Source organism: Triplophysa dalaica, chromosome 23 (genome assembly GCF_015846415.1).
Source record: "Triplophysa dalaica isolate WHDGS20190420 chromosome 23, ASM1584641v1, whole genome shotgun sequence".
In the NCBI taxonomy this organism is placed as follows: Eukaryota; Metazoa; Chordata; class Actinopteri; order Cypriniformes; family Nemacheilidae; genus Triplophysa; species Triplophysa dalaica.
The window spans coordinates 18,523,557-18,535,467 of NC_079564.1; the positions used below are offsets into that span (position 1 = coordinate 18,523,557).

The following is an 11,911-nucleotide window of genomic DNA, read 5'->3' on the forward strand; positions in this document are numbered from 1 at the left end:
CTGAATCCTATAAGAGAAAGCCAATGAACCATCATGAGGGAATACATGTTTATTTATTGAGCTAACAATTAGGCCTAGACATATACTGACAAAACACATAATATGTAAACATGAAAAACAAACGCGCTAGGAAGCGCAGAGAGAGAGAGAGTGTGAGGCAGGTAAAACATGTCTGAAAACCAATAAAATCATCTTTAACAAAGAGGCATGCTCTTAACTCTTATTCTATATATAGAATCAGATACTTGCTAGCTCAGTGCTGGACCAATATCAGTATGCGCGAGGATGGAACTCTTGAATGGTTTTAGAATGTAGTCCTTTAGGTGTCCGAAGTTCCATGGCCTAATCGGACTCCCCAGAGGGGAGCCGCAAGCCGGGGTGTCTGTTGGATTGTCCTCCACATTCTCTATCTTTTTCCTTCCAATTCCCAAATTCCTGAAGTAGATCGGTGATGGTGTTTTTAAATGCATGCCTGCCCTGCCCCCAGGTGGTCTGCGGGCCAATGCCATGAAAGTGATAAGTGGGCCAGAGAAAGTTCCTTTGTTTCTCATGGTGCCTCATTTGCATAGCTCTGACAGTATTGGTCAGTTTGCAATTAATACCTAAACTAGGTTTTGGACATAGTATGATGCATGCTATGTTTTTATAACATAGCTTATCATATAGGGAATTTAGAGAGGTGTAGTGACATATGATACATGCAAGGCCACTGGGTCACGTGTTGTTAGTTGCGTTTGTTTCGCGTGTGATTGGGAGATATTGGAAGGCGTGTCATGCTGAATTCAATTGAGTGATTTAAAAGGGTATATAAATGCGATTAACCACCGCATGAAGTTGTTGCGTGCAGCCCTCATCGCGTGAAGATCGAAGAGGGTAAAGACCATCAACTCTACATGTAAGATTTCACCGAGCAAGGACACAGACAAGGCACTTGAGTATTACTTTTTTGCAATTCGACTATTGAACTTTATTTATACTCTTCTCTTTATTTTATATTATTCCCCGTTTTTCACTATGTGTTTTCAAATCCCTACTGTCATTACAACTCTTAAATCACCAGGAACACGTAGAAGGCCAAGCATGGCTAATGCTAACAATCTGCGCACTCTTTCAGCATCCAAAACTACCTCTATTACATTTCCCATTGTTTTATGAAACTGGCAATCTGCTGTAAACAAAGCAGATTTCTTCTCAGCCAAACATTCTGGTCTTTCTCTTTTAGCACTTACTGAAACCTGGATCAACCCAGAGAACACTGCCACACCGGCTGTGCTCTCAATTAATTACACTTTCTCCCACAGCCCCACATATCAGGGAGGGGTGGAGGAACCAGTCTACTTATTCCAAACGACTGGAATTTCAAACCGCTGGCACCCTCATGCAACACCGCCATTGAGTGTCATGCTGTTACTGTCATCCACCCTGTTAACACACATGTTTTAGTTATGTATCGTTCCCTAGGGCACCTTGGACTTTTCTTGGAGGAGTTGGATGCCAGAGTATGGCGCTCCTCTGGTGGTACTTGGAGACTTCAAGATCCACCTGGAAAAACCAAAGGCTGCCTACTTCAACAACCTGACTGCGTCGTTTGACCTCAAGCGATCACTCTCTCCCTCCCGCTTATCCTCTGCAGTCTCTGCCACTTTCCCTCCCCCTAAACAGCTCTCTCTCCTTGATGCTAACCCCGCCACCCACACCCTTTGCTACACACTAACCTCCTGCTTAGACATCGTATGCCCTCTTACATCTAGGCCTTCTCGTGGATCTCCTTCTGCCCCCTGGTTATCTGATGTTTTCCGTGAGCATCGTACCACTCTCAGGTCTGCTGAGAGAAAGTGGCGCAAATCAAAAGAACCTACTGACCTCTCTCTCGATCTGTCTATTCTCTCTTCCTTCTCTGTGGATCTCTCCTCTGCAAAAACCCAGTACTACCTCGCTAAAATCAACAACTCTCCAGACCCTCGTACTCTCTTTAAAACCTTTTCTACTCTTCTTTGCCCGCCTACCCCCTCACCTCCATCGGACTTAACAGCTGGGCCCTTTTTTTCAAAAGGTTTAATCCGGATAAAATTGATCCGGATTTAGTAATCCTTTTTTTCCGATCTGTGATCACGTTATCCAGCTTACTTTTGGAGCCAGTTTTTTAAAGCAACATCGGATTGGATCAATCTGATCCGGATAGGAACTTTTCAGGATCACCAAATCTGGATAACCAGTGCTCAAACAGGATAGGAAATCGCAATGTAGAACTATAGATATGTATAGAGCAACAAGTAGAATAGCCAGTGTGGGGTCAATATAAGTTTATTTTAATTTGAAATGAAAACACACACATTTAAAAAAAAAAAAAAAAAAAACCACCTCTTCCAGCAGTCCGCTCATCTGAGACCTACAACACAAACAATTGAGCGTTTAAATGGAGTTCTGAGAGTGGAACCACAGAAAGCAAGCATGCAACATAACCCTTGCCTGTATTGTCCTCCACAACATCGCTACTAAGCGCAATGTCCCTCTCTCTGCTGACAATGATGCACCTGAGCCCCTTGGAGAACCTAACGAACCTCCTGCATTCTGTCAGAACGAGCAAACAGCACGTGCAACAAGGGACGAAATAGTTAGACACTATTTCTGATTTGGATTTGTTTTGGATTTCAAAAATCAGTGATTGGCATTCTTTGCATTTTTTGTTTATTCTGTAATCATTGCATGCATCACTAATACATATTCTAAAAACAAAAATATTTTCGATTGTGATGAACATATATATCAATTAGTGACAGAATAAAATTTATTGTTTTTGGTCAATTTTGACAGCTGTTTGGAGGATTATTTTATGAGGCCGAACTCTTTCTACTTTGTTGTAGGCCTATACTGAAAGGCTGAATACGTTAAAGCTTACCTAATCACTGTAGCCTGACGGTTGAACAAATAAAATTAAAACCTTATGAATAAATATGATATCTTGTAAGATACTGCATGATCCAAATATAGTATTATTTTATACATTTTTAAAGTTTTCATTACATTTTGGGCATTGATTCCACGCTGAATCCACCCTTCTGATGGGATCAATTTAATCCAGATTTTTTGGATCAAAGTGATCCAAATCCTACAAAAAAGTTCTGAAAAACCCAAACTAAAGGTTTGATCCGGATCAAAACCAAGATTGGATTACGTGATCTGATCCGATTATCCAAAATCCTAGTGGATTACTTTTGAAAAACCGGGCCCTGACGATTTTGTGTTGTTCTTTGTAAAGAAAACCACCACCATCAGCAATCAATTCTCTGCGCCGCCGTCTCTTGACCACGCCCAATCCCGAGACACATGCTTGCTACCCTCGTTCTCTCTCCTATCTTAAGAGGCCGTTTCCAAGGTCATTTCTTCTAACCACCCGACTACCCAACTACCTGCCCCCTAGATACAGAACAATCTCTCTGCTGGTCATCTGAGTTTTTTTTTTGTTAAACTGTCTGCTGGTTCGAAGTAGTGGTATAAAAAACTACATTACAAATTAATTAGCTACACACACACACACACACACACACACATACCTGGTGTGAAAAAAAAAGAAACGAAAAAAGAACCAAAAAAAGAACACACTGATCATAAAAAAATTAAAAGTTAAAAAAAGAAAGTTATGTTGAGATGAAAACTCATTTTCATTACATTTTATTTAATAATTGCAACCGCATGTGTTGTATTCATTTTTGCAAAACTTGTTCTGTATATAGTTTGTTTGTTATCGTGATCAAAACCATTGATCTGAAGCTCAATGCTGATTCTGTCATGTAAATAGTTTTCTAATCAGCAATAAATATAACAATTTCTAAAAAAACGATATCAATTGCATGCTTAAAATAACATACCGGTTAACGCCCCGCCCATTTCAAGACAACCCGACCTACTTCTAGGTTAAATCCCGCCCACTTCCGGGTTAGGCCCCACCCAGTCCGAGTACAGATGCAGATACAGATAATTCATATGGTTAACAGATACAGATACAGATAATGCTGTACTCGCTCATCCCTACCGTTAACCATCACATCCTCCTGTTCTGCCTCAAGGCTGTGGGTGTCTCCGGAATGGTGCTACAATGGTTCAGGTTTTAACTCTCAGAGCTCAGTGCTTGGTCCGTTGCTATTCTCTGTATACATGTCATCCCTAGGCTCTGTCATTCGGAAACATGGCTTTTCCTACCACTGCTATGCGGATGATACACAACTGTACCTGTCTTTTTCGGCCTGATGATTCAACTGTTTCTGAACGCATCTCAGCTTGCCTAGCCGACATCTCTCTCTGGATGAATGCCCATCTTCTGCAGCTGAACCTTACAAAACGGAACTGCTTGTAATCACCGCCAACACAAAGACTCATCACAACCTCTCCATTCAACTTGGCTCATCAACCATCATATCTTCCAGAAAGGCAAGAAACCTGGGAGTGGTGATCGATGATCAGCTTAACTTCACAGATCAATTTGCCAGCACCGCCCGGTCTTGTAGATTCATCCTCTCCAATATTAGGAAATTTAGACCCTTCCTATCTGAGCATGCTACGCAAGTCCTAGTACAGGCTCTTGTCCTGTCCAGACTGGACTAATGTAGGCGCCACTGGGTGGACTTCCTGCTTGCATAACCAAACATCTAGGGCCAGTTGTTCAAAACATTTAATCTGGATCAAAATTATCCGCATTTGGAAATCCCCTTTTTTCCTATCCAGGATCAGGTAATCCATCTTACTTTTATGCCGGTTTTTCAAAGCAACATTGGACTGGATCACTGAGATCCAGATACACAGTTTTCAAGATTACCAAATCCGGATTACAGTACTCTAAATGGGACAACATATCACAATGTGGGCTATGTAAAGAACAGGTAGAAGTAAGAGCCAACATAGGGTCACTGTAAGTGTTTATTTTGAGCCAAAACACAAAAATAACATAAACATCCACTTCCATTCATAATTTAACTTTAATTAAATTATATTAAATAATAATTATATTAAATAATTACTTTTATGACCCCTCATCTGAACCACAACAAATAAAAAACAAATATACATTAACAAATACATAGTGGATATTTTGAAAACATTTTTAAAAAATAAAATGGCTAAATATCCAATTGTTAACGAAATAAAGAATGTTCAGGGTTCTTCTTCATCTGAGGAGGAGAGACCAGCATTTCCAAGCCCTGCTTTTAGGAGGCGGATCTGAAGTTTCGCTTTGGTTTGCTGCAGTTTGGTCAGCTTGATTTGTTCCTCTGCCAGGAGTATCTGTGCTTCTGCTCTTTCAGTTTCTCGTTTAAGAAGTGATTCATAGGCATCATCATTATTATTCGGCAAAGGATGCTTCAAGCCTCTTTTCTGAGCTCCTGTGACTGCTGGCTCTACCAGTGAGGATCCAGGTTGTTCTTCAATAATAGGGCTGAGATCCAGAAGGAATGTTTCCTCTGCATTAGGAAGAACTGGCTCACTTTCGTCTACAATTGTAGGCTCACCATCCCCTACAACACCATGAATCCCATGCAGAGTTCTCACCTCCAATAATGTCCAGAACCACATCTGTGTATTCACCTTTCTTAAAGGGTTTGTTGCCTGTTTGGGTGTTTTTTTGCCTCAGCAAGGTCCTTCGTTGCTCTGGCCCTCAGATTCTACCATCTAAATTTCACTTGCTCCAAGGTCCTCTTCTGGCCAGACCCCATTGCATTTACATTCTGGGTGATTTCAACCCAAATGTCTTTCTTCCTTTTGTTAGTCACCATTCCACCTGCAACAGAGCATCCTACTATTGAGGCATAATGGCACTTAACACCCTCCAGCAGTGCATGGGTTTCTGCAACAGTGAAATTAGGTCCTTTTGAGTCCATGGTTTCACCGCTTCTGTTGTAGTGAACATAGTATTTGTAGGCCTTGGGCATGATTGATTTAATTGAACACAAGCCACAGCACGTCAGCCAATTGGTGTGTGGGTATTAGACAGCCATCTTATATTCAGCCTTTCTCAGAGGACTTAGAGAGAGACACTGACATGGCAGGTATTGTCCATCGCTACCACCGTGTTGGTGGAAGAGGATACCGTCAAAGGGTGTATGTTGAGCGTGCACAACCACTGGAGCAATACACCACTGAAGAACTGTATGCTCGCTTTCGCTTTGGGAATGCTGATATTAAGTACATTGCAGACCTTGTCAGGCCAAAACTTCAACGGAGAACCCGAAGGAGCCACAGTCTGTCTGTGGAAGAACAGGTCCTCATTGCTCTGCGCTTCTATGCATCTGGGACTTTCTACCAAGTTGTTGGTGACAATATAGGAGTGGACAAATCAACTGTGAGTGATGTAGTGAAAGCTGTGTCAATTGCATTGGCCAGCCTGGTCAATCAGTTTGTTTCACTTCCAAAGGATGTCCAGATTGCCCAGACCAAGCACAAGTTTTTTCTTTTGGGGAATATGCCCAATACTATTGGGGTTATTGACTGCACTCATGTGCATATCCAAGCACCTCATGAGAGGGATTGGGAGTACATCAACCGAAAGGGGAGGCGCAGCATCAACATCCAACTTGTGGGCGATGCTGACCTCATCATCACAAACTGTGTCGTGAAGTGGCCTGGGTCTGTTCATGATGCACGCATCCTGAGAGAGAGTGCTTTATACAGAGAGCTCCAAACCAACCGACCGGATGGCATAATATTAGGAGACAGTGCCTATCCACTCCTACCATGGCTGATGACTCCTTTTCTTGTAGCAACCACACCTGCGCAGGCACGCTTCAACACTGCTCATTGCAAAACAAGATGTGCAATTGAGCGTTTAAATGGAGTTCTGAAGAGACGCTTTGCATGCCTTAACTACTTGCGAGTGGAACCACAGGGAGCATGCAACATAATACTTGCGTGTATCGTCCTGCACAACATCGCTACCAGGCGCAATGTCCCTCTCTGTGATGATGTTCGTGATGCACCTGAGCCTGTTGAAGAACCAGACCAACCTCTGGTGGTCTGTCAGAATCAGGGACTGACTGGACGTATAGTAAGGAATGCAATTGTTAGACATTATTTTTGACAGGCTCATCTCTGATGATTGTTTCTTTGAAATTAATATACGGTGATGAATGACCGAAAAATGAATATATTATTTTTGTTTATTGAAATCTGTTTGGGGGATTATTTCATGGGGACACGATAATTTTTATTTTATTTTTACTTTACTATACTGAATAGCTTAATTGTTAGCCTATGTCTACTTTATCACTGTTACAACGGTTACACAAGTCAAGTGCAAAATATAAATAAAAGTATATACACTAAATGATACAAATGTATTATTTGACCAATTTTAAAGTTTTACTATATTTTCTTCCTGAAATCCACCTTGAAATCCTACCCCCTGTTGGGATCAGGATAATCCTGTTTTTTTTGGATCAAAGTTATCCAAATCCCAGTGACAAGTTTTGAACAACACAAACTGAAGGTTTGATCCAGATTAAAACTAGGATTGGATTCCCTGATCTAATCTGATTTCAGATTCCTTCTTTCCCTTTTGAACAACTCATTTTCAAGATTTGATCCAATCCGATAACCAAAATCCGATCAGTTTACCTTTGAACAACTGGCCCCTACAGATGATCCAGAATGCCGCGGCAAGAGTTATCTTTAATGAACCGATGAAAGCACACGTCACTCCTCTATTCATATAGATACATTGGCTCCCTATAGTCGCTCGCATCAAATTTAAGACTCTGCTCCTGGCCTAAAAGACCACCACTGTTTTGGCACCCCCTTATCTTCACTCGCTAATGCAGACATATGTACCCGCCAGATCCCTACGCTCTGCAAACGAACGACCTCTTGTGGTGCCATCCCAAAAAGGTAAAAAATCTCTCTCACGTTACTTCTCCAGATCGGTTCCACCTATGTGGAATGATCTGCCCGCTGCTACAAGATCTGCAGATTCTGTAGCAATCTTTAAGAATCGTCTGAAAACACATCTCTTCCGTCAACACCTGACTGATCAGTTCTGACTTCTATTTCTTCTCTTTATAAAAAATAAAAACAAATCTCACTTAGCTCTATATACTGTGTTGTGTTGTATGAGACCAGTCTTCTTTTTTTGATTGCATTTATGTTTTTTTGTTGTTCTTATGCTGTCCCGATTGCTTCCATTGTTTACCCCACCTGTAAGTCGCTTTGGATAAAAGCGTCTGCTAAATGACTAAATGTAAATGATGCAGGGCTTCACATGTGTGATTTACTTTTCAGACACAGAAGTGGCCCCAATTCTGAATTGGAATCTTAGTGATTTGTAGGTTTCCCCTTTAACAAAAAAGGGAACTTTACTGCAAAATGTAAACAAAACACAAACATGTTAGATATCAATAAAAATCTGTTGCCAAGAATCTGAGGGTCAAGGAGAGCCTCTCCCTGGCTGTAATTGCTCTCCTCATTTTGGTGTCCTGACTGATTAGTGGTGATTAGTGGATCAACTCTCCCTAGCAAAATGTCAAACTCATCTCATCAGGAGCAGCTCATTAAAGCCTCAACTGGGGCCCGTTTCAATAAGGAAGTTCAACCAACACCGAGTTAAAATCTGAACTCTGAGTTGATTTACTCAGAAAATCGCTACTCTGAGTTTTCAGTTTCAGAACAGCTGATTTGAGTTAGTTCAATCCACTCTGAGTAAGTTCATTCTAGGTTACGCGCGTGCAGCATGGCGATGAAAAGCCATCATCAATTGAGTGAAGATAGCACGATTCACCATGGCAACGCACGTGACAAAAAGCGCTCTGTTTATTTCTCGCCAAACGAATTGAAGGTACTGTTACAAGCGTATGGTGAATATGAACACATATTTAGAAAAAAGAGCAACACAGCCGCAGCAGCAAAAGAAAGAGAGTTGGGTCGGAGAAAAGTGCTTCACGTGTTAATGCGCAAGTTTATATGTCAATCACTTTTATATTTATTTTGTTGAAACTGTGAAAATGTGAATTATATTATCTCGCTCTCATGTAGGTGTTATCCTTTTGCAAAAAAAAGATCTTGGCAGCAGCTGAATATAAAATATACGACGGCGTCTTAAAAAAAAAGATTTCCAGAATAAAGTCGAAATGTTACGAGAATAAAGTCGAAATATAACGTCGAAATGTTACGAGAATAAACTCGTAATATTTTGAGAAAAATCACAGAATGCTAGAAACAATGGCTGTGGAGGATTTCGTTGAATCCTACTTTAGATTATGATTTAGCAATAATGATTTTTTTTCTCTTTTGGCGCTTCATCACGGAGTTATAATTAGTAAAAGGACACTGCAGCGGTTATGTAGGAAGCTGAATTTATTCAGAAGAAAAAATCTGACATGAACTAAGAACTAACTCACTGGTTCAGATGACGTGCTTAAACATAACTTAAACTACAACTTTCACGAAAATAAAATACGTATTACGACGAGTTTATTCTAGTAACATTTCGACTTTATTCTCGTAACATTTCGACTTTATTCTTGTAATCTTGAATTTATTTTATTTTTAACGTGGCACTAAAACGCCGTCGTAGAAATACAATAACATTATTCATTCAGGAAAGTTTAAAGAAATAAAATGGTCTTGCTAGTAGGATGTCTGATTGGGAAATGTTAAATATACATCTTAAACTGGCCTTAAAAGTCAAGATAAAACGTCCAAACGGGGCCTCACAATTCTCTCCCGACATAAATATAATTCTCTTCGAATTAATGCAGACTCCTCATCTATGGGTTCCTGAATAAACAGACATGCCATTTTAAGTTCTTTGTGACTAAACTGAGCGCGATTAGGAACACAAATCAATTAACAAATGATGTATGCAATTTCAACACCGCTCGCGCTTCGAAAAGGGGGCGGAGATTGTAACAAACCCTAGGTTTGCGGCATAAAACCTACTCCCGACCAGGTTAGGTTCACGGAGTATGTTACTCTGGTTACTCACTCTGAGTATAAGATACCTCGATTTCTAGTATTCCTGAGTATTCCGTTTTCTGGGGTTGACTTACTCTGAGTTTGCACTTAACCTGCTTTCTGAAACGGGCCCCCCACTCCAACTATTGAAAACAAAACAGAATTAGTAAAAACTCCACAAATTTGAATTAATAAGCTTTAAAAAATTGCATATTCTTCAGACAGAATATTTGACCCCCTAGGCCACAAAATGAAAAAAAAAAAAAAAAAATACAATATCTTGAATAAGGATGACACCTGTTGCCATCAATTAACCTAATTATGTGGTGTGATGTGTGTGGGCTTGTCAAAATTGCGCAAAACGAAATTTGGTTTGCCCATGGTTTATTATAGGTTGATGCAAACTGCCAACGCGCAGCTTGTTGTTTCATTCAACAGATTGTTATTTGGCTATAGGCATACATAGAACATGCTTTTTATGTGTTTGTTTTTGTGCTGTATCTTATAACCACATTGGCATTCATCTTTATTCTCGGCAGTGACAATTTTTTCTTCCATGATTTATTAACATAAACTTGTGGATCCACAAAAAAGTGGATCGCACAGTCATAACTTCTGCCCTTGCAAAAAAGTATTATAACACCCCCTGCTCAAAATAAATTCCTGAGGCTTTGGACAAACAGACAGAGAATCATAGAGCGACAAAGACACAGCATTCCATGATTGAATGTTGCTAAAGTTTGCTACAGTTACCTGTACATTCCTGTTTGCTAGGCAAGGTACAGTAAGGTATAAATGCCTTGCTACTATTTGCTACAGTAACATGTTTGCTTTTCACCACGGATGCGCCGTAGAACAGTTACACACTGTAGACCTGTGGCACAGCCGGTGCTTTTCCTGCATCTATGGTGGAAATACACTTTTTTTCATAATATGAAAAAAAAATACTCACCATTCTACATGGCAACAGTGATCAATTTAGCTTATGAGCGTATTCTAGGTTAGCATATACAGAGGCAGTTAAAATCCTACCTCCAGTTCTCGCTGACCCTGTCTCCCCAACCACGTTCGCATCCAGACTCGTTTTTTCTTTTGTTTTGTGTCGCTACAAAGAATAGCGACAGCAACCACTAGTTGTCGCTTCGCGATGTCCATTGTTGAAAATCCATTGCCAGGTGAGATCACGTGAGATTAACTTTGCGATTTCCCTTTTTTACTTCTGTTTCCTGGTGAGATGACGTGAGAGGCGTCTTCTGGTATGATAATCTTAATATAATCCTGTAGTTTGGGTGTATTATAATGTCTTTTGATGTGCAATTAAGAAATAAAAAAAGCTTCCAATCAAACTTTCTAAATTTTATTTATTCACTTGCTACCTTTAGTCTTAAAACACAATTTTACGCACCAAAGTTTTCTTATCTGGACATGTCACATTCATAAATGCAAGTTTACAAAGGGCAAACCTATTTTTGTAGTGCTTGAAAAATAGATTCAACTCTAGATGTAATGTCAACTTCTTAAAATAGTAAACCCATTAAAACGGTTACTATTAGCTCCTTTTACAAAACTGCATTGTAAGATATGGATATATACATTTTTGGGGAGTATATACGCTCACCTAAAGGATTATTAGGAACACCTGTTCAATTTCTCATTAATGCAATTATGGTGGTGGTGTAATGGTGTGGGGGATGTTTTTTTGGCACACTTTAGGCCCCTTAGTGCCAATTGGGCATCGTTTAAATGCCACGGCCTACCTGAGCATTGTTTCTGACCATGTCCATCCCTTTATGACCACCATGTACACATCCTCTGATGGCTACTTCCAGCAGGATAATGCACCATGTCACAAAGCTCGAATCATTTCAAATTGGGTTCTTGAACATGACAATGAGTTCACTGTACTAAAATGGCCCCCACAGTCACCAGATCTCAACCCCAATAGAGCATCTTTGGGATGTGGTGGAACGGGAGCTTC

The 11,911-nt window shown here is 40.3% G+C and overlaps 1 protein-coding gene across 1 annotated transcript; it reads left to right on the plus strand.

Moving 5' to 3' along the window:
* Nucleotides 1-6,031: 6,031 nt before the first annotated feature.
* LOC130413128 (putative nuclease HARBI1) lies at nucleotides 6,032-7,066 on the plus strand. Its single transcript, XM_056738103.1, has one exon. It carries the CDS (start codon nucleotides 6,032-6,034, stop codon nucleotides 7,064-7,066), a length of 1,035 nt encoding a protein of 344 aa, XP_056594081.1.
* Nucleotides 7,067-11,911: the final 4,845 nt, after the last annotated feature.

Bases quoted from the DNA above. Each gene is read 5' to 3' on its own strand.
- LOC130413128 (XM_056738103.1), top strand. From the start codon at position 6,032: ATGGCAGGTATTGTCCATCGCTACCACCGTGTTGGTGGAAGAGGATAC.